At 58.2% G+C, this 27,186-nt stretch overlaps 1 protein-coding gene and 1 long non-coding RNA gene across 6 annotated transcripts in view; one reads left to right on the top strand and one right to left on the bottom strand.

Moving 5' to 3' along the window:
- The first annotated feature begins 1,067 nt into the window (after window positions 1-1,067).
- FAM163B (family with sequence similarity 163 member B) overlaps window positions 1,068-27,186 on the top strand; it is a 28,204-nt gene continuing 2,085 nt past the window's right edge. Inside the window, exons 1-2 of one of the 5 annotated variants that reach the window (XM_038548851.1) lie at window positions 1,068-1,258; window positions 26,520-26,635. In XM_038548851.1, coding sequence (XP_038404779.1) covers window positions 26,543-26,635 — 93 coding nt within the window. In that variant the 5' untranslated portion in view covers window positions 1,068-1,258; window positions 26,520-26,542. Of the gene's footprint in view, window positions 1,259-1,723; window positions 1,851-16,602; window positions 16,734-21,387; window positions 21,422-21,704; window positions 21,932-26,519; window positions 26,636-27,186 lie in introns of those variants that run through there. The other 4 variants (XM_038548852.1, XM_038548853.1, XM_038548855.1 and 1 more) reach the window with 4 other exon arrangements.
- LOC119873347 lies at window positions 19,719-26,383 on the bottom strand. Its single transcript, XR_005364826.1, has 3 exons — window positions 24,373-26,383; window positions 23,387-23,527; window positions 19,719-21,259 (listed from the first exon to the last, which is right to left on the bottom strand). It is a non-coding gene; the product is annotated as an uncharacterized LOC119873347 (long non-coding RNA).

The following is a 27,186-nucleotide window of genomic DNA, read 5'->3' as shown; positions in this document are numbered from 1 at the left end:
ATGTTTGGGATTTAGTGTAGCCCAGCTCTGGTCTACGGCTCTTCAGCCTCCCCAATCCTCACCTGCAAAGTGAGGGCAATAGCACTGTCTTTCTCCCTGGATTGTCGTGAAGATTTCAACAAGACAATGCAGACAATGTGTTTATCCTTGTGTCTGGGGTGTACTGAGCACATAATAAGTGATGTTTATCATGAAATAAAGTGCCTGGTGGAAGCAGGTACTGAGCACAGTTAATTAGTGCATCAAGCACCATCACCGAACCCCTAGGAAAAGAAGCAGGTGACGTTTAATTATCCCATTTGGAAGGGACAGAGGTGCTCATAGGGGCAGGCACCAGCTCTTTCCATTACTGAAGAGCAACGAGGTACCTGCCCGATTTGCCGTAAGGAAATGCTCCCGGGTCAAAATGGCTTGGACAGCTTTGGGAAATCGGGCAGTGCCCGTGCCTAGGGGACCGGCCCGGGCAAGGCAGCAGGCTGGACATGTGGGGCCTGTTTGGGCTCTAAGAAGTACTCACCCTCTCGGTCCTGTGGTGTGACTCTGAGCACATTGCTTACTGTAAGGCGGGCATGGCCTCCAAGCAAGTCACTTGGTTCCCTCTATATGTCCTCGGTATTCTCATCTTGAGGATGGGAGTGAAGTAACAGGTTCTTCCTATCAGGTTATAGCCTCTTCTAAAGAGCTCAAGAGTCAAAAAAGCACACATTCATATTACGCTTCCAACGTGCCAGGCATGGTTCTCAGTGCTTTGCATACTCTAGCTAATGTTTGAGTCCAGTAGTCAGTGGTTTCAGCCTCCTCCTGAGTATCTGTCTGCAGGGATGGAGGTCACTCACTGCCCCGTGGAGCACTTCGGGTAGAGGGACCCTATGTCAGGAAGGAAGCAGCCCCATCTGTTTGTTCTGCTTCTCATGCAGCCGTTGGTCCTAGCTCTGCCCTTTGGTCCCAGGGAAGACGTCTGCTCCCTTCCTCTAGGGATGCCCTGAGAGATGGGAAGGCAGCTACCAGGCCCCAAACCCCCGGCCAGCCCAGAGTGGGACAAGCACCGCCCTTCCTCTCATTGGCTGGGTGGTTGCTCCCCAGGAAATGGAAACAAACCATCCCAGAGGCCAGAGTCAGCTGCGCACTCATTGTGTGCCCTGGACGTCCTCCCTGCTCTGCCTCTAGCCCGACCCTCCAGGCGCCGCTATGGCCCATTGCAAAGATGAGAACCAGAGAGATTCCTGGCTGAGGAACTTGCCCCAAGGTCGCCCTGTGGGTAAGCAGCAGCGGCTTCAGCCTGACTCCCAATGCCAACGCTGTGGAAACGGGGAGCGCCGGAAAGCAGGCAAAGAGCCACGGGAGCCCCCGCGGGGCGCGGGGCGGGGGCGGGGGCGCCCCCCGGAGGGCGGGCGGGCGGGAGGTCACGCGGCCTGGGCCCCAGGCGGGAGCCGTCAGCACCGGGGACAGCTCCCGAATCGCTCCCGCAGCCCCCGACGGCGGCGCGCGCGGGGCTGGCGGCGCGCTCCCCACCGGCTCGGCCGCGCGCCCTCCCGCCAGCGCGCGCCCCGCGCCCGGGACTGGGCTGGAGCCGCGCGTGCCGCTCGCAGGGAGCCATCCTGCGCGTCCCGAGCCGCGGCCGCAGCCGGAGCTGGCAGGGGGCTCCTGCCCGGCACGCAGTCGCCTCCCGCGGGCCTCCGGGCCTCCGCAGCGCCAGCCTCGCCCGCCCGGCCCCAGCAGGCGCCGCAGCCCGTGGCCTGGGCAGGAGCGGCCCCGCCAGCTGCGCCCTGCCCGGGACGCACGCCGGACCGCCCCGTCACGTGCGCCCAAGTCCTCGGCCGGCCGGGGCAGCGCCGTTCCCATGGTTCAAGGTAAGGGCCGAGCGGCCGGGCGGGCGCGGGGCGCGGGGCGCGGGGCCGAGGGCGCCGAGGACTCAGGCAGGGAAGCCCGGTTCGGTGCCCCCCTGGGCTGGAGCGCCCACTGCAGCCGGCCCGGCAGGCGGAGCCGGGTCCCTGCCCCACGCAGCTGCCCGGCCACACCACCTGTCCCATCTTGAGGTGCCCTGGAAGTGCGCCCCTGGGGAGGAGGCTGTGGGCTGCGGACGAGGACCCAGGCAGGCGGCCAGGGCCAGAGGGAGGCGGGGGACCCACTGTGTCAAAGGGCACCTGGTCTCTCTCTCGGCCTGGGCATGAAGGAAATCGGGAAGAGAAAGTTTCCTAGAGGAGCCTTGGCCTCCATTCCTTCTGGTGCCCGGAGCTGACACCTTTCATTGACTGAGGCTTGCCTGCTAGCAGACACCTGCTGGGCACAATTCACCCAACACCCATGACGAAGGGGTCATTGGCCCTATTTGACAGATGGGGAGACTGAGGCTTGGGGAAGTTTGGTCACTTGTCCAAGGTCACACAGCCAGTAAGTGGTAGAGCTGACCTCCAACACCCCATCCCATGGGTCACTGCTGCCAGCCTCACATGTACCTTTGTCTGTTTGGAATCTCAGCTTAAATGGAGGCAAGGAGTACCAGACTGGCATTTGGGTTTTCCTAGCCAGGAATAAAAGGACTCTCTCCAAACATCAAAAACCCAGGAGATTGCCTGTGCACCCTCCTGGCCCTGCCACCTCATCCCCCAGTGTCCAGTACTCCCAAACCCAGGGACCACGTGGATACAGAGTCCTGCCCTTGTGCATCTCAAGGCAGCCCCCGTGACTCTGGGACAAGGACCTCAAAGGTCAAGTTCATTGACCCTTCTCCAGGGAGCATCCCACAGGCCTCAGCCCCCACACACCCTACCTTCCCATTCCTCAGGAAACTGGAGCTCAGGAGAGCCAGAGGAGACAACCTGCCAGCCTTCCCCCAGCAGCCCCCTCAACTCAGGCCAGGCCAACCTCTTGGTTGGGGGTGGGGGGGGGGACTTCCAGACCCAATGGAACTTCCAACCCCAGAAAGTTCTGACTTGCCAGGACAGCATCCCTCCCCCTCTGCTGATATCACTGAGGATACAGCCTAGGTGACCGGGGCTCTTCTTACCTAAGCAGGTGGTCCAAGCAATTCCTGGGCCCAGGGGAGGGGTTGACTTGAGTCCCTCATGCACAGATTGCAAGCTTCCTCAAGAGCTTGGGTGCTGGGAACTAGTGACATATTCATCTTGCTCCTGAGACTGGGGCTCAGGCAATGTGGGGTTTTGTTCATTTTTTTCATTTGGCAGTGGCTCCTGGGCACCTGCATGACAGGGTGAAAAAACCAGGGCGATCCTTGCTCCCCAGATCCTCCTGACTTCTGGCCTCCCTGCCATCTGAATTCCCAGTGGGGCTCCCTGGTCCAGATTCACTTGGAAGGCTTGGAACCGGTCTCCTGAAGGGTTTGGTGGTGTGGGAAGGACCCGCAGGCTCTCTCAGCCTGGGTACCCTCGGGGTGCATGGGGATGGCAGCGTGGGGAGCTCTGGGGAGCATCAGCTGGTCTTTCTGGAGCTCACTGGCACTCTCTGCTGAGAGAGCTGGCCTATGAAAGTGTCGCAGCTTCTCCACCCTGGCCTCTCCAGGGGAGAGGGGAGGGCATCCACCACAGAGCCCCTCCCAGCCTCCGAGGCTTCAAGCTCCCAGACGCACATTGCTTACACCAGCACAATGGTCAAACATGAGGAAGGCGCTCAGGGAAAGGATGGGCACTGCTGAGGGGACCAAGACTTATCTGTCCCGTTCAGTCCACCTTTCCAGGTGACCTTGGACAAGTCACTCTCCTTCTGTAGACCTTGGTCTGTCAGCTGTGAAATGATGGGGCGGCTCATGGTAGGTCCCAGATGCGCCATTACCACTCTGTTCATCTAAGCCCCAGACTAAGCCGGTGAGGCTAGGAGGAGCTGCAGTATGGAGGGAGCACAGAAGGGTTTTGAAATCTCCAGGCAAACCTGAGCCCAAGCCCCCCCACACTCCAGGGATCACCCCACTCTTGCATGTTTGGGGCCCGCTCTAAGTCGCCGACTGCTGGTGCTGGTGCTGGGTGAGCCATATGGTCGGGCCAGCCTGGAGGCTACAGCAGGGCCCCCTTCCCGCAGGGAGGCCCCTGGGCCTGCTCCATAGAGCGATAGCAGAGAGATCCAGTGAGGAATGATTACAGTGCTCAGAAGGGGTGAGGGAGCAGGCGGGGCTGCGGGAGAGTTATTACATCTCTGTAAATTGCGTCTGACTCTGGGCAGGAGGCTCGCACAGTGGCACCAGGGCCGCTGTCCTGTCCTCCCGGGAGCTCCTGGCCCAGCCACTCTCCAAAGTGGCAAGTCTGTATCTGTATCTTACTGTACACCAGTAAGAGGCGGTTTGTGGGGTGGAGAGAGTGGATTCTGGGCTACCTTGGGCAAATCACTCGGCTTCCTCATGTGCAAAACTGCTGCCTTCCCCGCCAGCACACGGCAGCGCCTGAGAAACCGGGCCTGCCCGGGGCGGGCATTGGATGCCCTGAATCTCTTCCCGGGGTCTGCTCCACAGAGGCTGGGGCCACTGGGGGCTTCTCAGCCTGGCCACAGACTCCTCCTGGCACCACTTTTCCTTGCGGTGTCTCGATTCCTTTGGATTTGCTCCAAAGGGGATTTGACAAGCCTGGCCTCTTGAGTGTTTGCCAGCGCCTCTCCTTCTTCCCCTGCTGAGCGGAGAGGCTCCTGGGTGCGGGTGCACTTGTTTCTCTTCTCAAAGCTCTTTCTTCCCTTTGGAAGTAGAGCCCCTCCCTGAACAGGCTTGGTCCCGCCCCCCTGGCTGGGGCTGTCTAGGATGCTGGGGAGCCTGGGGGGCCGTGGGAGGAATTCTAGGGGCTCTCACCCCCTTGTCCCAGGGGGAGGGGGATTTGCAGCAAAAGCCCTGAGCTAACACGGAGGTTTGCTTCCAAGTCTGGTGTTGCTGCTTCCTGGCTGTGGGACCTGCTGGGCTCTGAAATGGGGACTGTGGCCCCTACCTCCCAGGGACTGTGGCCCCTACTTCCCAGGGGTCCTGCAGGATTAAACAAACAATCCTGGTGAGGGTCCTGGGCCTTCCCGAGTGGGGGAGCAAGGAGGAGGTCAGATAAGGTAAGGCTGTAAGCCCTGCTCCGGGGGTAGGTTTCTCCAGGGGCCCAGAGAAACCACAGGCACTATGAGCCTGGGAGGGACACAGCCATATCTGGCCTCTAGAGGATGTCCTTGGGCTGCAGCATGAAGGATAGCCTGGAGAGTGAGGCTGGAGGCAGGAAGGCTCTGGAGGAGAGTCCTGCCCCCAGCCCGAAGGGAAACGATGGAGGCCTGGACCAGGAGAGTAAGAAGTGGGCAGGAACAGCCATCCTATGGAGGAGGGGCACTGGGAAGGCCCAAGACTGAGCAAATAGTGGTCCTGGAGCACCCTTCTCCCGAATGGGGCCGGGCCAGAGACCTGGGCATAGTCTGACACGCAGGACAGGCCAGTGCAAACGGTAAGGGCAGTGAGGATGAAGCCCTGGGTGCCCCGAAGAGGGCCTTCTGCTCCAGCAGCAGCACAGTGTTGAGGTGCCCATCACACCCTGGCTCCGTGTTACCGCCCGTCCTCTGCACATGGTCCCTGCCCCCCTTGAGGGGTTTCCATGAGGGTTGACCCTGGCTGCATCTCCAGGTTACTATGCCGTCCCTCTCTGCCCTGTCCATGCTCAGCTTTCCCAGGCAGAGGTGGAAGGAGCCTGGGCCGCTCAGGAGGCCCACGTGGAGGCTGGTCAGGGGCCCACGCGGTGGCCCTACTACAAGCCAGGCTCCCAGGGCTACAGCCGCATCCACTCATTCCCTGGCCACAAGTGGTGGTGTGGTTGAGTGGATGAGAGCAAGGCCACTGCGGCTGACCAGAGCCGTGTTTCTGCCCAAGCTGTGCATCCCTAGTAAAGTGACTTAGCTTCTCTGGGCCTTGGGTTCTACTGTGGGTGATAATATTAACTTCTACCTCATAGGATGGGCCAGATTACGTCCCAGCTGGCTGACTGGGGAGAGGAGTCCAGGCATGCTGAGCGCTAGCAGAAACCTCTCTTCCAGGCCAGGCCCACCCCCAGGGCAGCCCCCAGAGTGACCTCAGGGCAGACTGGCCTTGAGGCCACCCTGGCTCCCTGACCACCGCCTGAATCTGGGTTCTCTCCGCCCCTAAATCCACCGTTTCTGCAAAGCAGCGACCAGGCCACAGCAGTGGCAGGGGTGGCCCCTTGGGGCTCCCAGGCTGGCCCTGGCCTGTGGGGCTCTCTGCTGGGCCCGGTCCTTGAAGAACAATCCTCCCTCGTGTTATTATTATTGTTGTTGTTCATCATCATTTGCTGTACTTTGTCGTGCGCCCCATACGCGCTTACACTCGGAGCAGGACCACCCCAGTGTGTCCGCGACGGGAGCACCGGGAGCGTGGGTTCTCAGACCCCCTCCAGACTTTCTGTTTTAACAGGCTCCCCGGGTGATTCCTATGCTCAGTGAAGTTGGAGACACACTGTTCCAGAAAACATGCTGTTCACCAAAACAGAAAGCCAACTCCACCCGCGGAAAGCCACCGCGGGTGACTGTCTCTCCTCCAAGCCACGCGTGTTTTTAGCTGATGTATGTTAAATTTTAACACATGGAAGGAAGGGATTTTTTTAAACAAAGTACATTTATGCTGGGGCTCAAAGAAAAATCTGTTTGTTTGTTTTTCATGAAGTAAAAGCCCCCAGGCGTCCCCGCGGTGACCCACGCCTGTCCCCAGCCTCGGCACCTTCCAGTCGTTTGTGTGCCGGCCACCTGGGCATCATCGAGGGCTCCTTGGCCCGTCTGGATCCTCTCCCTGTGTTGGCACCCATCTTCTCATCCGCGCACCTGGCCCCGCATTAGTAAGCCGGCGTGCCGGGCGTCCCGGGTTTTTGCTTGTGCTGTGGAGTGTTATTGATTTGTTTCCTGGTATGATCCCAGCAGGAGAGGATCTCATGGTGGAAGGGGCCTGGGGGTGGTGGTGTGCGCACATGAATAGGATGAGAGGGCACAGGCAGCTCTTGATGGATGATAACACAGGTGTGAGGCCAGCCAGCATTCCAGATTCGGAGGAAGATAGTTCCATGGGCCTGAGCAGTCAGGGAGGGCTTCCTGGAGGTGGAACTTGAACTCAGCCCTGAAGGAGGAGTATGGAGTGGGAGGAGGAGGAGATGGGGCATTTCTGCCATCATGGGGATGTGGGACACCTGCCTGTTGACTTGGGCTGATCCTCAGTGACTCAAAGATACCCCGACTTTCTCCAGCAATCTACTCCCTGGGGTTGGGGGGTAGGGGGGTCCAGCTGGCCACTTCCTGACAGCATCATCGGCTTTGAGCCTCCAGTCTGTTGTGACTGAGGCCGGCTTTCCCCGACCTCACCCCCTCTCCTCCTCTGGCCTCTCTGCCACGTCCTGGTTTGCTGCAGACAAGTGAGGGGCCCGCGGCCGAGCCCCCACCCCTGCCATGGCCCAGCCTCAACTCCAGGGCACCGGGCGTCTTTGGCTTTGTGCTTCCTGCCAGCACGTCCCCCTAGCGTCGGCTCAGGTTATTTTGCCCAACCACTGGGACCGCTGGGAGCAGGGATGGGGGCTGCTGGGCTGGCTCTGGGACCGTAGGGGTGCGTGTCCTGGGGTGGAGGCAGAGGCTGGGAAGCATCATTAGTGTGTCCCTGACACATGGGGTGTTGGGGGGAAGAGGGGGCTTGCCTCGCTGTGTCTGAATGTCACATTTCTTCCCTGTTTTCCCAATTCTTCCACTTGCTGTTGGTGAATGCACTTTACTTGGTACTTTTGGGAAACCTTCTTCAAGCAGACGTGCTCATTTCTCAGATTCCAGGGCAAGCACCTGGTCCGGACGCCCCTTCTCTCTGCAGGGTACCCCCCCCCGCCACCCCCACACTGCTCCCAGAGCCCAGCAGACCCTGCTGGCTTAGAGAAGGACCCACAGTTAGAACCGGGACCCGCGTCTCTTTTGCCATCAGGGTCTCCTCTCGAAATGTTGCAAAACCGGCAGTGGCTTTGAGGGGCTTGATTCTGGGATACAATGATCCATTTTGGGTGTGAGGGAGGACAGTGAAAAAGTCTAATATTTGGCAGAAGAACAGCAGCTTCTTGGTAACATTGTCAAATCGTGAGCTTCTGGTATTTACCTGTGTTTAGAGTTTGTTTGGTTCAAACATTCATTATGCAGAAGGCTCCTGGCTCTGGGCGAACCCATTTGCGAAATTAAAAATATAGTCAACTTTAATTTTACCTTCATGGAACTTCCCACACGAGAGTTTCCTCTAATTACTAAACAGATTTCTATTTCAACAAGAAAATTTTTGCTTTACAACGCAGTGTCTTACATAATCACTTTGGGGGGGTGATTTTGTTGCCACTGGCTGTCTCGTTTTTTCCCTGTGTACCCTCTTCTCCCCAGAACTATCCCCATCCTAGAACAGGAGGGGCAGGAGGGAGGCGTGGGAGCAGGTGGGCAGGAGTCCGACACAGCTGCAGACCCTACAGGATGCTGCGAACAGGTGCAAGGGTTAGGACCCCCCAGCTCAGCCCAAACCCCAGTGCAGGCTTGCCCCAGCGGGTGAGCTGAGATGCATCATTGAATCAGTCTGTGCCCTAGTTTCCTGGCCCATAGAAACGAGGTGGTCCTACCCCTCTTGCAGGGTGGTGGTGAGGATTCTTCGTCCCCCATGTAAGAGCCTGGACACCTGGTAGGAGCATGACCAGGGAGCCTGGTGCTGGATTTGGGGGGTCTCTGAGCATGTGGGAGGCAGGGCCTGTTGCATGGTACTTGTGGTGAAACTCAGGTTCCCTGTCACTGGGGGCAGCTGGGGGTTGGTACCCCGTGTCGGTCCCGTCACAGCTGAGGGCAGACCCCAGACCTTTGCCACAGCCCAGATGTGCCACAGACCCTCCTCACTGGCCCGTCTGCCCCGCTGTGCTCCCATGTGTTGGCTTACTTCCCACTCTGGAGCACACCCTGAACCTTCCTTCCTGGGGGTCCTCCCGCCTACACCCCTCTCTGCCTGAAAGATCTCTCCTGGCTGCAGTGGGGGGAGGTCTTGGCGTCCATGGAGTGCTTCAGGATCGCATCCCTGACCCCACGTCACCTCCCTGGAGGTCAGCCCCATGGCACACACCCTCAGACCCGCTGTTACCCTGGCTCTGTGGGTCTTCCCGACTGGTCTCCATCTGTACCCAGGACGGGGAGCACCTGTTGATGCTGTTCATCAGGGAGCCCAGTTCAGTGCCCGGCCCGGTGCCTGACACATAGATAGGAGCTCTCAGTAGAAAGCTGTCAGACGGCTGGAAGCTTTTGGGCCGTTCTGAGGCCCAGCCTCGTCTGCCAGGGGCTGTACTGGCCTCTCCCTGGACTGAGACACCCCACATTTAGAGCCACAGATATCTCTTTTCCCATCAGGAGCTCCACTCCAAACACTCAGAACCTCCTCAAGGAGGAGGGGGCTCAGAGTGTTCCAGAAACGGGAGTAAGCCAGCATGCCCAGAGCATGGCCAGCTGCAAAGCAGTTTGGGGGGTCAGCGGGGTCTGCCCCGTGTGATGCCGCTCCTTTTCGAGCTGCAAGGATGTGGTGGTCGGGGGCAGTTCCGGGGCTGGCAGGGCTCCCTCGTCGGCCTCGGCTCCCGGCCAGGGCTCTGGGGTTCATGCTGCCATTCTTCATTGACAACAACTACCGTTAAAAAAAAAAAAAAATCACTTAATCTGTAAGACGCGCTCTTTCAACAACACGCCTACACTCACTGAAAAATGGCTGAGCCCGGTTTTCTTACAAGGGAAAGTTGATGTAAAACAGATTGCTTCAGGCAGGGTCTCTGCAGAAGCCCGGGCCACCAAAGATTGCCCCGGGTGGCAGAGGTGCCCTGAGAGGTTCCTGATGGAGCCACTGAGTTAGCCACGGTGCAGAGGTGCCCGGTGCCAACCTGGCCGGGAACTGCAGCAGGTCAACGAGGAAATGGGTGGGCAGGGGGTTGGGCAGAGGGTTGACAGCTGCCCTTGGAGGCCTCTGCCCCCAGGATGGTAGGTGCACCGACAGGTGGACCTCCTGGGGGCCCTGGCGGCTTGTACTTGGAGAGAACTTGAGGTGACCCCCCAGGGAAGAACGCGAAGCCTGGGCCGTGGTCAGGAGCCAGAGGTGGTGTCCCCCTCTCCCTCAGCCACTCAGGTTGACCCTCTTGGATGAACTGCCATCTCCAGAGGGGGAGAAAAGCTCTGTTAGGGTTCACTGAGCAGGTGATAAGACCGGGTAACACTCAAAGTCCCTTCCAATCTAAGGGGGACAGTGGGGGACTCTCAGATTCTAAGCGTTGTGATTCAGATGTTCTGATTCCCTGAGCCATGCGACTCTAGGTTTCTGGGAGTCCCCATCCCACTGCCTCAGCTTGACCTCTCTTCCCAGGCCGCAGTGGTCCTCTGTCCACCCCCCTGCCCACCCATCCCACTGGAGACCCTGCCTGGAGCCCCAGCGCAGAGGGTGGGCCTGCCTTGAATGAGCTGCACTGACCTCAGGCAAAGGCAGGGACCCAGGGTCTCTCTAGCAGGTGCCAGGTGCCCTGGAAGGACATCTGAACTCAAAGGGGAGTGCCAGCCAGGGCCAGTGGCTGCCACAGGCCCCCCACCCACAGGCTGCTGGGGCATGTAGCCAGTCCCTCTGGAACCACCAGGTCACTAGACTCACCTTTGTCTGGGCTCACCTGTTGTTTCTTCATCATCAGTACCACACACACGCACACACACACATGCAGATATGCATGCACACGTACATGCATGCACAGGTACATGTGGACACGTGCCATATACATGCACACACACGTGTATTTATTCAGGGATAGCAAAGAAAAAACTGCCATTCGAGACGTGCAAGCTACAGCAAAACCATAGGTTAAGTCCCAAATTGCAATTCCCAGTATATATATACACATATTCCCAAATATACCCATTTTGCTGGTGAAATAACTGGCTCTTTTATTTTTAAGGTTAGCAGTGTCACACACAGACACACACGTGCACACACAGAGCTCTGGGATGAGGAGGGGGCAGCTCCCGAATTCAGCAGTGCAAGGCTGGGCCTGGCTCCTCCACCAGGTGTGGGACTGTCCTGGCTGCGGCAGCAATTTCAGGGCAGCCCCGCTGTTCACTTCGAAGGCCCCCTTCCCCGAAAGACCCCGGCTGTGAGTAAGGATAAGGACTCCTGTCTTCCTAACTCACAGGGCTGCTCTCGGGGTAAACACTGTGCCTGAACCCCGCCCCCCCAATCTTAAACAGCAGGGAACTGTCAAGACACAGGTGTATTCTAGGTAGCCTCCGGATCCGTCCTGAGGAGTGGGGGGGGTGGGTGGGAGCCCCATGGTTCTCACTCACTCCCTCCTTCACTCCTTCACTACCAGGCGCCTGGCTCGCCCAAATACCCTAACCTGGTGGGTTAAGGAGAGCCCACCTCGTTACCCCAGTGCATGCAGCATAGACCGTGCCCATGGAAACTGTGGAAACCCTGTGAACGCTAGGACGCGTATGTGTGTATTTGCTTTGTTGTTTTTAAAGACCTTATTTGGATTTCTCTTTTGCTTTTGCCCTCCTGTGGGGATAGGGGAGGTGAATACAAAGCACCAGGTTGTCCTACAGAACATGCCTCGCACTTCCCACCCCCTACACTCAATCTGCAGGGCCCGGGTCCAGGAAATTGGGGTTCCCTGTAGGGAGAGCCCCCGAAGAATGAAGAACGCTGCTCCCTCCACTGGGCCTCCCCCCAAAACAAGCCAGATTCCACCCAGTCCCCAATGAACAGAGTCCTTCGCCCTAACTCCCCAACCTGTGCCCAGCTTGGGCTGCTGGAGACCCAGACCCAGTGAGAAAATAAGAATCTTCCAGCAACAGACCTGAGCGGTGCTCCCTGGCCAGGAGGGGGACTTCATAGTCAAGAAGAAGAGACGGTGCTCATGCTACTCTTTATTTCATCTTAATTTCAGAGAGATCTTTGCTGGATAGAAGATTCTAGGTTGGTGTGTTTTCCCCACTGTTAAACCCACCGCCCGCCGTCTCTCACCGCCACATCCGTGAACGGCTCTCCCACTTTGTTCCTCACATGCCTTTGTCACTTCCTTCCATTTCGACGTCATCGCTGGTTCTAGACAATTTTATCAAAGCATTTCTTCCATGTTCCTGACGTTTCTGGTTTGTGGAGTGTTGCAGATCTGAGTTTCCACCGGCGTTTCTTCTTGTGGGTCGTCTGTCTGCACGTCTTCTAGTGGGGACGCGGGTCCCCTGTGGGCCCCAGACGCTCTCCATGCCTCCCGAACCCCTGCTCCTCACTTGGGTTTGTCTCTCTGTGGTTTCATTTTGGGTGGTTTCTCCCCACCACTGTCTCCAAGCCCACTTCTCCGTAGCATCTAATCTGACATGAATCCCGTCCCGTGTGGTTGTCATCGGAACTGGAGCTTTTTTTAATCTCTAGAGATGTGGTTTGGTTCTTTCTAACATTCTCTTTCTTTCTTTCTTTCTTTCTTCTTTCTTTCTTTCTTTCTTTCTTTCTTTCTTCTTCTTTCTTTCTTCTTTCTTCTTTCTTTCTTCTTTCTTTTTTTAAGATATTATTTATTTGTTCATGAGAGGCACATAGAGAGAGGCAGAGACACAGGCAGAGGGAGAAACAGGCTCCATGCGGGGAGCCCAATGTGGGTCTCGATCCCAGGACTCCAGGATCACGCCCTGAGCCAAAGGCAGAGGCTCAACTGCTGAGCCACCCAGGCACTCCTCATCTGTGTTTCTACCTGATGTGCCCAACTTCTCCTCCCATGTTTGGACCACAGGGGTGACTGCCGTCAGAACTGCTTTAATGTCCTTGCCCCCTAATCCTATCATCTGTGCCATTTCTGGGTTCATTTCAATGCACTGACCTCCCTCCTCATGATGGGTCATATTGTGGGCTTTCCACTGGGAGTCTGGTGACCTTCCACCCGATGCCAAACGTTGGGAATTTTACCTCGTTGAGTGCCACACCCCAGTGCTTCTTTGCTGGCTCCGTTCTGGGATGTGGCTGTTATCTGCAAACAGTTTGATTCTTTCCTCTCTAGATTATAGGCTTCACTGGGCAGGACCAGAGCAGCATTCAGCACAGCCCCTCTGAGTTACGAGCTCCTCCTCCCATAGGTGGGAGCAGGAACTGTACCTGGACCTGTGTGAGTATCTAGCATCCTTTCCAATGGTTCTCTGTCTGACCTCAGGTGGGCTTGCACATCCCGAGGTGAGAATGAATGATCCAGAAAGCATTTCAGGAAGGAAAGGGCACAAGGAAAGGTGCAGCAGGCAGGAAGATGAGCACCAGCACTCCGTGAAGGCTGTTGGGTGGCAGACAGACCCTTCCTGCTGTGCAGCCAGGTCTCTGCTGACCCCCCACCCCCACCCCTACAACCCTGTGCCATTTGTTTCCTCCCTGCTGCTCTTATGCTTCAGCTCCCAGAGCCCACCTTGCTCTGCCTGCCTCTGGGCTTTTGCACTTGCTGTTTCAAAGGCGGGGACCGAGGGCAGAAACCAGGATGCTATCAGAACTTAATGAATATTTGCTGTCCCATTGTTGATAAGCTATAAATGCCAAGTGCATAGTGTGGACAGTGAGTGCTCTTAGATCCCAGAAGAGGGAGCCATATCCAGGGTCCGGAGAGCAGGAAAGACTTGCTCAAGTTGCATGCTGACTGATCGCCAGGGATTTCAGTACGCAGAATTGGAAAGGAGTTCAAGGCTCCCATGGAATGGCATCAGCAAAGTCTCAGAGGCAAGACCATGTGGCCTGTGCTCGGGGGAAGGCCCAGGGACAAACCTCTTAGCCAGATTGGTTTAAGAAGCATGGTGGGGTGAGCTAGTGCCAAGGTGAGGAAGTAAGTCAGGGACAAGCTTGGAGGGCCCAGATGCTGGATGTTTGGGGCCTAGACCTGGAGAGTCTCATGCAGGCCTGAGTTCCCAAGGGATGCTTGGCTGGAGTGCCCGGGGTGCCTGCAAAGGAGAACGGGGTTCTGAAGGCGCAGACACGAGACATGACGGGAGAACAAACACAGTGCAGTCTGCATGCGGAGCCTCGTCTTGTTTAAAAAAAAAAAATGTCAGGGACTCCTGGGTGGCTCAGCGGTTAAACGTCTGCCTTTAGCTCAGGGAGTGATCCTGGGGTCCTGGGATTAAGTCCTGCATCGGGCTTCCCACAGGGAACCTGCTTCTCCCTCTGCCTGTGTCTCTGCCTCTCTGCATCTCTCATGATAAATAAATAAAATCTTAAAAAAAAATCGTCAAAATAATAGCTGTTAGGATACTGCTAGAAATGCCCTGGCCCTCCAGCCCCCGCCTCACCCTGTATGTCTGCAGTCATCTCTTGAGAGGCTCGTACTGAGCCCCTGGGGCTGGGTGCTGAGAGGGGCTGGGCCTCGGATTGCAGCAGAGGCGGCAATCATGAGCTTCTGAATGCACCCCCAGCGTGGCAAGCGGCATGGGGCGTCCACGGGGGTCTGTGTTCCCAGCCCAGCAGGCCTGGCTCCTGAGAAATCGGTAAAGAGGTTCAGGGTGTACAAAACGCAGTCCTGGTTCTGGTCCCCAACCCCCCCAAGACCTTCACGTGTTTGGCCTGGGGTGCAGGTGGGTGATGGGCTGCCCAGGGAGGCCAGGCTATCGCTGTCCTGGGAGGCTTGTTGAAGCATCGGTGGGTCTGGGAGGGATCTGGATTCTGGGTTCACCAGCTTCCCAGGTGACACTGGGATGCTCTGAGCAAAGAAGTCACAGGCCCGGGAGCTGATTGTCTGCAGGCTGCAAGGTGGTGGCTGAGGAGGGCAGAGGCAGCCCTCCCTCCCCCGGGGGCAGAGGTTGGTTCTCTGTTCTACAAGAGCTGAGCTCTCTGTGAGTGATGGGCAGCTGGCCTCTCCGCCTTCTGGAAGCCTTCGTGATTGCGGCACTGACCCTCTGCCCTGAGCTGCCTCATAAACGCTCACCACCCCCCATCTCAGTTCCCCCAGCATGGGACAGAGGGCGGAGTCCCACCACCACCACCCCAGCTCCTCCCCGGGCCCTGGGACCAGGACCCAGCTGGCTGCCGAGATTGACCTTTCTGAAAAAGCCCCGCACGGCCCCGGCCCAGCCCCCAGTTCTGCCTCTCACGGGCTGTGCACCTGCGGGCGGGTGACACCATCTCCATGACTTCCAGTTTTCTCGTCTGTGAACCCGAAGGATGAAGATGAGGCTTGAATGGGGTGATATGTGCATTTCCCCCAACAGGCTCCCACACACTGCTCTCCCAAGCAAGGAGCAGAAGCAGATGCGCTCAGGGTCTCCTGGGCCACACCCCTCCGCCCCCTGTCCTCAGGCTGGAGCCCCTCCACAGCTTGATCTTCTCCCCTCAAATTCATCTATGGCCCCGACGTCTCCCCTGCCCTTTCCTTCCCCCCACGTCCAGCTCCCGGAGGCTCTACCTTGGCTGGTGACTCACGCCACAGGCATATACAGAGCCCTTGCTGTTTGCCAGGGCCTGTGCGTCAAGGTGAGGCTGATGGTGTGTCCCTCACCGAGCTCCCGGGCCAGGCCCTCGGAAGAGGGGGTGAGGCTCCCTGCAGAAGGCAGGGCCTGCACGCTGTCCCCAAGGACCAGGAGGTCTTAGCCACTGGGAGACAGCGGGCAGTGGTCCCAGGGGCACCCAAGCCTAGGGATGGTAGGGTAGATGGCGTCTATGTCCACCCTGAAGCAGAGGTGGGTGGTCAGGGCTGGTCCTGCGTACTGTGGACTTTATTCATAGGAACTGGGAGACGTCTGGTCCAGACTTATTCTGGGGGGGCCACATTGAGGACAGCCACTCCCCACATGTGGCCTCTGTGCCAGGAACATTAGCATCCCTGGGAACCTGTGAGCCGTGTGCCTCCTTAGTGCACCTGGGCCTCTGAGCAAAAACACCCAGGCCCAGAGCCCCTACGGGCTGTTGATGCAGCCCAGGTGAGAATCTTCAGCTGGTGGGCCCCCCCGAGGGTCTGGCATGTGGTGAGGAGCCCACTGGGCCTGGGCTGAAGTGCAGGGGCATGTGGCCTGGCACTGCCCTGGGGCTTCATCTCAGCTGGCTTGCTGTCCCTGTGCACACACCCAGGTTAGCGCTGGGGGGAGCCTGGTGCACTCTGGGCACCTTGTCTTAAACAGACAGGAAGCTTCTGTGGAGGGATGGAGGGGGTGAGATGTGTGGGGCAGGGGCCAGAACTGAGAGCGGCAGGCGCTGGGAGCAGTGTGAGATGCTGCCCCAGCCTCATGGTGCCCGCCCTCACCCAGGGGTAGCGGGAAGCAGAGCGGGAAGACCCAGCAGGCCCCTGGCAGGTAAGAGACCCTCAAACCGGCCTTTGGAGGACAAAGGACACCCAGGGGCTGGGCCCTGCTTTTCCTGGAGGCCTGCCTGCTGGGGCCTGGACTGCATCTGCAGGATGGAGGGCAAGACCATTTCAGGGCTGGCGCCTCTCTCGGGATGCCTGCAGGTTCACTTTCTGAAAGGGGGCTGAAAGGTCCTCTTCGCCCCAAACCCACAGGTGCTGCTCCCGCAGCCCACAGACAGGAGTCCGAAGCACCCAGGGTCAGCCCTTGACACATAAAAGACAATGCGTTGTCAAAGAAACAAACCTCCTGAGTTAGCAGGTGTGGCTAACCCAGCTGGATGCCTCTGGGGGAGGGGTGTCCACAGGCCACTGTCCCCAGACCAGGCCAGGGCAGTGGCCTGCGTGGCATCCTCACCCTCCCTGCCTTCCTGGGACGCATGCGGGGGCAGACAGGTGCAGGAGGTGAGATCCCCAGTGGCAAGACCCCGCTCCTGCCTTCCGACCTCAGGGCCTGCTTGCCAACAGGACCCCAACCCCATTCAAATTCTCACTGTTTCGGAGCCCGTACATGCCCTGTGCAGAACCCCTAGAAGGGGGACAGAAACGTGGCAAACCAGGTTCTCACTTTCATGGGGCTTGTAGTCTGAAGGGGGCAGGAGGAGAATGCACCCCTGTCCCAGGCCTCCCACTTTTAGGCAAGCCCAGGGGGCAGCTGGGAGGAGGGAAAAGGTGAGATGGCAGCTTTGGGGTGGCACCCCCAAGTTCATCCCCTGCCCCGAACCCCATGACCCCCGTTCAGTTCTCTGGCCCTGCTTCCCTGTCTGTAAACTGGGGTGATGGCAAACCTGCTCGGGGCTGTCCTAAGGATGAAAGACAGTGAAGAGCGGCATGTCCCGCCAGGCACGGACAGAGGGTGCTCAGGACAGGGGAGGGCACTGATTCCTAGTGTGGGGTCCTGGGGAGCCACTGGGGTGTGTTCAGGAGGCAGTGAGCGTGCAGACTTAGGTTGAAGAAGCCCAACGGGGCCATGGGGGCAGGAGGCTCTGCTGAAGGCGGATTTCTCTGTTGTGTTGGAGTCGCATGGGATGAACTGTGTCTTTAAGACCTCGGGAGGTGAGACAGGAGAGGTCCAGGGGCAGCTGGGGCCCAGGGCCAGACCCTGCTGAGCTAAACGTCCAACAGGGAGCACCTTGCCGCCTCCTCGCACCCCCCACCCCCACCTCCCAACCACCTTGGGGCCCGAGGAGGCAGCTCAGGGTCACTGGCCTGTGCGCAGCCCTCATTCTGTGGCAGGTGTCCAGGGGGACCCTTCTCTAGGATGCAGCCACGTGTCTGCACGGAGAGGGAACGACGACACACACCACCCAGCGTGGTCCCTGCAGAGCCAGGGTAATCAGCCTTGGACACATGCCTGTGTGCACCCCAAGCGGTGCCTGCCCTGGATAAGCAGGACAGTGTGCTGGGGGGGCCCTGGGACCACCCATCTCAGTGACAACCCAGACTCTAATTGACCTTGGAGCAGGCTCTGAGTGCAATGAACGATGCAATAGCCGGCCTCATGGAAGGGCCCCACTGTGGGAACGACTGGGTGTCGCCCACTGCCCCTAAGGACCAGGGGGCTCTGGGTGACTTTGGCGTGGCTCCGTGACAGAGGCAGGGGGAGCTTCTTTCTGCCACCCTTGGCCTTCCCAGAGGTTCTGAGGAAGGAGACAGCAGCTGCCTGGGGGCCAAGCTAGAGGGGCCAGGAGGGCCACCCACCTGGGGGTGCCCCATTGACAGGCAGTAGGGAGGCCAAGCTGCCCAGCCAGTCCTTCTAGTTTCCCTAGCAGTGGCCCAGCCCTGCCCTCCCCAGCCACTGGGGGGGGGGGGGGGGTGCGTGCCAGGGTCTGTGCCGAATCCTCTCCCTCTGGGCCATGGCCTCCCCTCTGCAGCCTCAGCCATGTCCACAGTAGGCCGGGAAGGGACACAGAGACCAGGTGTCCCCCGATGGGCTTTCCTGCTTGCTTGGTGGGTGGTTTCACTTTTCCAGCCTCGGTTTACCCCTGGACTGTGTGGCTGGGGCAATCCTGTGAAGAGGTGCATCTGCTCCCTGCTTCCCGCGGGGCTTGGGGAGTGCAGGTTGGGCAGCCACCCACCCAGGGGCACATCGTGGGATGGACAGACATGGCCAAGCCGTCATGCTAGCGCCACCACTGTCCTCACATCCCTGGCTTCTTGCACATCTGGCCCCCCACTGCCAGCGTTCTCTGGCGGGCACTGGCCTGGCTTGCTGGGACCCCACCAGCTGGGCCTGCGGTTCTGGGAGCCTGGAGGGGAGTCTCCATGGGCCCCCGGGAAGTGCCCCTCCAGGCCTCCAGGTCCCCGCACCGCCAGCCCAGCCCAGCCCAGCCCAGCCAGGCTCTGGAGAATATCTCTGAGACCAGCCACAGTGCTGCTGAGCACTTCCCTGTCTATTTATTACCAAACACAGGAATCTGGGAGCCCGTGGAGCGTGAAATTAGGAACAAATGTGGAGGAGGTCTAGACAGGAACTCCTCGGCCTCTTTCCCTCGCGGACCACGGGGCCCTTGGGCTTCCAGGTAGCAGGAGTGCTTTTGTAACCAGACAGATGTGTTTGTGGAGGAAAAGGCAGGCTGGCTCTCCATAAGCCCTTGACGAGACAGTGGGCTGGGGAAGGACCCGCAGGGAGGCAGGACCCTCAGCCTGGCTCCCCCAGCCTCCGTTCTGCCATCTGGAAGCGAGTGGCACTGTCCTCACTTGGTTGGAAGGGCTGCTTATTAAACAAGCGGATTCTGAGGCCCCGCTGTAGGCTCATGGAGGCCTGGGTATCCAGATGCCCCCACGTGCTGGTGCCTGGCAGGTTTGGGAGATGCTGGTCCAGAAGAGCCAGAGTGCAGCCAAGGGCATAGGATGCAGGGCTGGGGTTCTCCTTGGCTCCTAGGGGAGCACTGAGCATCTCAGGCAAACGCAGTGAGCGGCACTGTGGTGTGCCCAGCGCCATGCGAGGCTTGGGGCTGGGAGGGCAGGCCGGAGCTCAGGAACAGAGAAATATAGGGGTCCAAAACCCGGGGCAGGACACGTGGTCTAGATGGCAGCCCCGGGGAGGGGGGGGCCTTCTGCCAAGGGAAGGTGGTTGTGGGGAGAGGGCCCTGTGCGGGGTGGGGAGGCAGGTGGAGGCTGGTGTCTGGCTCTGACGCCAGGTGTTTCCTGCTCCCCCCCACGTCCCCCACACCTCCCGGTTGGGTCTTCCTGCGCAGGAGACCTCGGGGCTCATAGAGCAGCTGGCTCCCCTGCCTTCCAGGGACTGGCCGTCAGAAGGGGACCCTGCCTGGCCCCCTCCGCACAGACGCTAGTGCTGCAGGTGGCGGGGGGTGGGTGCCCAGACAGGCCCCAGCTCACTGCCTTGTCCCTGTAAAACTGCAGGGTGGGGACAGGGAAGCAAAGCCGTTTATAAAGCTTTAAAACCGTTTATGGTCCCAGGGGGCAGATTAACAATTCAGCACCATCCCCGCCAAAGCGTCTTGGCTGGCAGGGCGGCAAAGACTTCAGGGAGAGCCGAGGACGGGCAGTGTCAGCGGGCTCCACCGGGCTGTCGGGCTGTCGGCCTGTTGCGGGGCCTGCCACCACCTCTCTGCCTCCCAGCCTCTGCTTTGCTGTCCTTCCCCGCACAGCTGTCCCCTTCCCTGCCAGCGCCCCTCCCTCCCTTCCGTCCTTCCCGGAGGCCCCTCAGTGCCATCCCGCCTGCCCCCAGCCCTGCCTCCCAAAGCCCTCGGTGGGTCTCCTGGGTCCTCAGCATAGCCAGGCTAGGGACACAAGTGTCCAGGGGCCACCGGGTCAGCCCGGTCCCCTCCCACCCCCCTCCTTGCGCCCCTGCCACTGGGTGAGCGTGCACATGCCTGTCTGCAGCTCTGCTCTGCACACCCCGGGCAATGCCGTATCGCTTGCACCTGTGGCTGGCGCTGTTCCCATTTGCGATCCTCAGACTCTATCCCGCATCTCAGCCATCCCCGTGGCTGCCAGGCTAGGCTGGTTAAAGATGTAAACGTCGACCCTTCACTCCCAGAGCTGCGGGAATTGGTGTGTGAGCCCCACCATGCCCGATTACGAGAGACAGACGCCTCTGACTCAGGGTGACCAGCAAGCATATGGCAGGGCTTTCCTCGCCTGCCTCCCATCTTGGGCAGGACAAGGGCCCCGCAGACTTGTCACCATGGTGCCTGGCTGGGCCGAGTCCCCAGGCACCAGAAGGAGGTCTGGAAGGTGACAGGCCAGAAAGGATGGCAGGTGTGAGAGTCACAGAAGCAAGCGACTGGCCGCTCTTTTTCTGCTAACTCATGTGTGAGGTCATGGATGAGCCATGCCTGCTCCCCACACTGGCCTCAGCCTCTCTGACCCCGGGACCCACTACTAAGAGAAGGTGTGGGACACGCCAGCATTAGCATTTCGAGGTTTGAGAAGTTCAAGAAGGCTTCCTGGAGGAGGAGGCGGCATGCTCTGGGTGCCCCGATGGCAGTGTGAGCCCTGGAAGGGCAGAGAGAAGGGCATCCAGGGAGTGGGCACAGCCAGGGCTGAGGGGTGGCAGGAGGGGTAGGGGGCAAGGGAGGCCATGTCACTCGTAGGGCCTGTTCGGAGTTAACCGTGGACGGAGGTCAGGCTGGGGCGCCAACGGAGCTGCCAGCGGCGTGTGCGTCTGCTGGCCGGGCCGAGCCTCAGGACTGGCGCCCGTCGCGGGTGTCCTGCCCCTCGGCGTGCATGTATCTGCAGAGCGAGGCTGAGACACTCCAGCTGGACGTGGCCCTGGTGTCAGAGCCGTGGCTGCTGACAGCCCTGGGCGCCTGGCCTGCGCCGGCACCCTTCCCATCACGCCACCAGGCTGCCTGCTGCTGGAGGGGCTCCGAGAGCCAGGCCGAGCCAGGGGCCTCCTGTATCTCAGACGTGGGAGACAGGCTCTGTGGCCGCCATGGCCACTCCCCAACATCCTCCAGGACCTGATAGGGGAGTTAGAGCCAGAGAGGGACACATAGATTAGCAGCAGCAATCTTAGCACAGGCCCCGGGCCGTCTGGCGGGCGATCCTTGATGTCCTCATTGCTGTACAGAGTGGAGAACTGAGGCACAGTGGGCGAGCCCCATGCTTGCCATGACCTGGAGGTAAAGCCAGGGCGGCCCTAGGGGGTCTGCCGCGGGCCGGGATGTTGGGGCTGCTCAATGCCCAGCAGAGTCTAATCTTGACTTCCCTCGAGCTGAGTAAGTTCCCTCGCTGATGAAACCAGAGCTCAGTGACCTTGTGGGGCACAAAGGGCAGAAACTCAGGCAAGGTGACCTTCACAGAATGAGTCAGGCTGCAGGCCAAGGGAGGGAAGTGCAATCCCGCCAGTCAGGACCACAGCCTGGCCTTCTCTGGGCACCGGCATCCTTCCTCTCTCCCACACACAGACCAGCCCCTCCGGCTGTCCACACACATGGCTGAAAGCACCACCCTGGCTGCAGCCTGAGCACCTGTGTCTCTGCCTCGGGTCAAGTGACCAGCAGGGACTGGCTGGTGCTGGGTCTCAGCCCCTTCTTGGGAAAGAGGGAAGGATCGGCTCGGCCTGCGACACATGACCACTTCGACTCCAGCAAGCTGTGGCCGGAGGGCTGGCAGGAGGATACCAATGGACTGTAAGGGCAAGGCACAGGGAGGAGGGTAGGGGCTGGCTAGTGCCCCAAGACCCACAGCTGCAGGGCTTTGCACAGCGGGGTTAACGGGGGCACATCTCAGCCCCCAGATGTGACGATATGGCATGTCTAACCTGGGCCCTGACCCCAGAACTCCTAGTGCTGGGACCTCTGCCAGCCTTGGTTTGCTCATCTTCAAACGTGGGAACCACCACACCCGAGGGGTCTCCGACATGTGGACAAGTGCTGGGCGGGACGGCGGGGATGCTCATGCCCCCCAGGCCTGGGCGGCCCTGGATTCCAGGTGGCGGGCAGGCCGTGGGGCACGGATGGCCTTGGGCTGTGATGGGGTCCTGTTTGCCAGAAGGGTGCACATGGACCGGCCCGCCCTAATGGGCACTGGCTTTGGCTAGAGCGCCAGAAACTGCCCTGTCTTCCTGACCCTGAGTCCTCGTCTACAAAGTCAGAGTCCCAGGGTCTGCTCTGCCCTCCCACGTGCCAGGGACTCGAAGGAGGGCTCCCAGGGTGCATTCCGCTGTGGCGTCCGGGCCACTTCGGAGTGAGGCTGAGGTGGGCTGTGGTATCCTACGAGCCCCACAGGAGGGAAGGGCGTGGGGGATTCAGGCCAGCAGCCGTCTGCTTTGCTTTGCCTCACCTCAGCGAAAAGCGTGAAATGCATCTGGACAGCAGGCCTGGCCCCCGCCCAGCATCCCCCCGCCAGCCGCCTCGCCTGCACACCCAACTCCCTGGATCCGGCCCCAGGTCGGCCTGCACCCTTGGCAGGACCAGCAGGCCAGCTGGCCTCAGCCGCCCCAGGGGCCAAGGCGGGTGGGAGGTGCCCGGCAGGGCGCCCGGGAATGTGGGGGTCCCCGGGGCGCCTTCTTTGTCTGTCTGTGTGGCCTGCCTTGTGTCTTCCTGACTTGGGCCCTGTCTGCGTCTGCCTGTCTGCACCTCCATCTGAATTCGGAGCTGTCTGTGAGTCCGTGTCTTGTTGTCTCATCACTTGGGGTCTGTACAGATCTGTCTGTCTGTCTAGAGTCTGGGTTCTCCTCCCAGACTCACCTCTGATGCACACACAGTGCCTCCGGGAAGGACTCTCCATGTCCATCTACAGACGGGGTGCTGGTCTTCGCATCCCCCAGACCCCCTTCCCAGCCCAGCTGTACAGTCTGCAGGGAAACCCCTAGACCTCTGACCTCACCACCCCCTTCCCACACGGCTGCCCTGGGGCAGGGGCCCAGCCCCTCCCTCCCCACACACCAACTGCTCAGCTCTTGAGTCTCCGAATGAAAATCCCATGTCAGTTCTCACACATTCCTGGAAGGGGAGAAACAGCCGCAGATTCCAGCAAGTCTTTGGCAAGGTTTATCAAAAACTTTAGAAACGTGCACACCATAAAGCTCTTCACTGCACATTCCTGTAATCGTAAAAAAAGTAGGAAATAATGCAAATGCTCACCCATACAGCCTGGCTGAGTAAGCTGGGCTTCCCCACGCTATGGAGCACGATGCAGCTTGGAAAAGAAGCCAGGCTCTGCAGGGGTCCCTGGGGACGTTCAGTGTGACCAGGGCGCATATGGTACATGCAGAGCTAGACCGCCTGGTGAGACAGGGGAAGGTGTGGAAAGCATATACGGAATGCCATTTTAGCTTAAGAGAAGGAAGGAAGTATGTATTTGCTTATATTTTTAGAAAGAAGCAATGAGAGGGAAGTAAAATTGTTCCTTCTGGGGCAGAGCAGGGAGAGGCAGGAAGTGAGACCTCTCTGAATGCCCTTGCTTTTAGGCTTTTGACTTTGGAACCAAGTGTTTTCTACAACTAGAAGGCAAAACTAAATCAAATTTAAAAACAACAATAACAAAATCCCATAAGAACTAACTGGAATAAATCAACCTGAGGATCGAGTTGGTGGAAAAACCATACTAAGAATTATTTCAAGTGAGACAGTCTTTTTTACTATCCACCCCTGAGGAGGTAAGAACAAAAAAGAGTAATGAGTAAGCATCATGTTCCATTCAGGAGATACGTTGGTAAAAATATTGGTAATGCTATTTTTAAGTTATTACATATCATAGGGAAAAACAAGGAATCAGGTCAATATAAGCTCATGTTTTATTTTTCTATTTCTAGAAAAGAAAGTATTCCCTGGCTCTGGTGTCTGAAAAAGCATAGAACCAATGAAAACCCAGGAGTAGGGATGCCTGGGTGGTCAGTGGTTGAGCGTCTGCCTTCAGCTCAGGGTGTGATCCTGGGGTCCCGGGATTGAGTCCTACATTGGGCTCCCTGCATGGAGCCTGCTTCTCCCTGTGCCTGTGTCTCTGCCTTTCTTTCTGTGTCTCTCATGAATAAATAAATAAAATCTTAAAAAAAAAAAAAAGGGAAAGGAAAACCCAGGAGCAGCTAGCACCCCTAGTGCTCAGACTATGTTCTCTACAAACCACTTACCACTAAGAGACCCAGGCTGTTACAGGGCAACAGTGCATCCCAGGGCCAAGATGAGCTGGGACATCTTGTGCTTAAAAGCAAAATGTTATCAAGCATTAGTGGGGGGTCCCATCAAAATGACACAGGAGCTGACATGAAGGGCCTCCAAGCCCATAGTCCCAGTGGGATCATTTGGAAATCAATAAGTACATTAAATATGTAATAATCAGTGGGATCACAGTGATATTGGGAAACTACCACAAATCTCTTGGGGAGCCCACCTATTCTGAAAACTGGTTAAGAACTGAGCATCTGGGCCTTTCCTCTGCAGACTACATTTCAGGATAACTGTGTCGGTATTAGGGAATGTTTTTTAAGAGAGGACCAGAGCTGATAAATGCAGAAGAGATGATGGTGTTTGAAAAGTCTCTCTGGCAGCCTCTGATGAAATAGTCGATCTAAGGAACAATCCCCAAAGGCTACTAAATCGATGAGGCGGAGGGTCGGCAAGGAACTTTCCAAAGAAGGAATTCGACTGATAGCAGCTAAGCCCACCGGTTATCCTGGGCATGTCGACAGGAGGCCCGGAGGCTCAGCCCCTGAAAGCGATGTGATAGGATGCCAGTGTAGACGACAAAACCATGATGGAGGATCACGTGATGGAGGAAACCCAGCCAGCTCTCGTACATGGAAAATTCTGTAAGATAAATGACCCAGTTTCTTCTATAAACAACTTGGGGCGGGGAGTGGGCGAGGAGAATGAAGGGAACCGAAATGTTCTAGAATGGAAAGAGCCAAACGCAACTGGATCCTACGTTGAACAAACCAAACTGTAAAAAAGACATTTTGGAGCCGATTGAAGGAAGCGGAGCACAGACTGTGTATTTTTGTTAAAGTCTTCATCTGTCAGATTTTGCACTGAACTATTTATGAGTAAACTGATACCCTCTGGGATTTCCTTTAAGGTACTCAATTGCCGCACCCCCACCCCCCTGCCACGCCATGCCCCTTGCAAAAGAAAATGAGGGATAGTGAATTGGAGCAGGGTATGGTCGAGCCAACGACTACTGGTTTGTGGGAGATGATTGTTAGCCATCAAGGAGTTTTGCAAACCAGTTGTCAAGCGGTTGTAACTTGAACCAGGCCACGGTGAGAATGGGCATGAGTGACTGCTACAGGCAGGGCGCTTTGATGCCAGAATGGGTTTATGGGTGCCCGGTGGGACAGATAGAAAAGCTAACAAGAGTGCAGCCAGTGACGCACGTTCACTCTGCTTTTGTTTGTGTGACATGTTCCACGATGGAGAGTTTACATGAGGGCCCGTCCTTTGGCCTAGAAATCCCACTTCTAAGAATTTATCTGAAAAGAGTCATTGGAGTAGGCCATGGCTCAGATGACTCCCATCGCTTAGCTTCAGAAACACGTATGGAAAGACATCCACTTTGAATATATATATTTTTTTAAGTAAATGACCTAACTATCAAAAAAGGATTGGTTTCCAGTCGAGGAAGGTAACAACGTTCTGGAGACTGGTTGCACAATCGTGTGGAGTATCTAACACCAACAAACAGTACACTAAGCAAAGTTACAATGGCAAACTGCATGATATGTATTTTACCCCAACTAGAAATCTTAAAGAGAACCGATCGGATATGTTATACAATGGAACATGCTTAGAAATGATGTCGGGAAGAAAATGTAATGATATGGAAAAATAAGGACAATCTCGTTAGGTTACAAAACCATATGTTCAGCTTGACTGTGTTTGGGTGAATTTAAAAATGCGTGAGCTTGGAGAGCCAGGCTGGAAGGGCGCCATTCCCTGAGAGTGAGCTATACGCTGAGCACTCAAGGGAAGTGCGTGCTCATGAAATCTTCTTGGAGCCCCGGGAGCCAGGGTGGGGCACGCCGCTAGCATCACCCCCTCCACATGTGGAAGCCAGGCCCCGGAGAGGGAGGGGCAGAGCCGGCCTGGGTCTCCTCCTGCCCCCGTGCCCAGGCCCAGCTCCTGCCTCTGGCGTGCATGCCCCGGGTGGGGGGGGGGGGGGGGGGCGGGGGGTTTGTCTCTCCTGCCTCTTGCAGCCAGTTTCCTCAACTTTCCAAGCCAGAAGGGGTTGCTTTTGTGGTGAGGAAGCAACAATGCATAATGCTGGTGGTGTGTGTTGCAGGCTGTTGATGGAGAAAGGGGCGGATGACAGCCGGGACGGTGGTCATCACTGGGGGCATCTTGGCGACTGTGATTCTGCTCTGCATCATCGCTGTTCTGTGCTACTGCCGGCTTCAGGTACTCCCGGGGCACTGAGGGAGGTGCGAGGGGGGACCCCGCGAGGGCTGGGGCCCAGGAGGAGGGGAAGGGGTGGGTCCTGAGGAAGGTGCAAAGTGCACAACCCTGGCCTGGGTCCCACCTTGGGGGCTCAGGATGTGGCCACCTGGCTCACCTGACCCGGGCCTTCCCAGACACCCTGCGAGGAGAGGCTGCCCAGGCCCGGGGGGGTAAGGGTCTTAGCCAGTGGCACATAGACAGTGTTCCTTGCCCCAGTCCCACCCCGCCCCTGCACTCTTCCTTCCCTGCCCACACCATAGGGCCCTCCAAACCGCCCCCCCACAAACACACAGGTGTCCCTGAGGGGAGAGGGAGCCCTAAGTGCAGGGCAAGGCAGCCCAGCCCAGCACCCATCTTTGGGCTGCCTGACCCTTCTGTGCCTCAGTTTCCCCACCTGCAAAATGGCGATGCTTCTGGCGCTGGCCTCCAGTGGCCGTGGGGATGAAACCAGCCGGCCTCTTACCGCAGCACCCGGCGGGGTGGCCGGCCCGCGTGGTGGTCCCACGGGGTGG

This window comes from Canis lupus, chromosome 9, assembly GCF_011100685.1.
Source record: "Canis lupus familiaris isolate Mischka breed German Shepherd chromosome 9, alternate assembly UU_Cfam_GSD_1.0, whole genome shotgun sequence".
NCBI lineage: Eukaryota > Metazoa > Chordata > Mammalia > Carnivora > Canidae > Canis > Canis lupus.
Note: the sequence above shows the minus strand (reverse complement) of the source record. Positions and strands in the feature narration are given on the sequence as shown.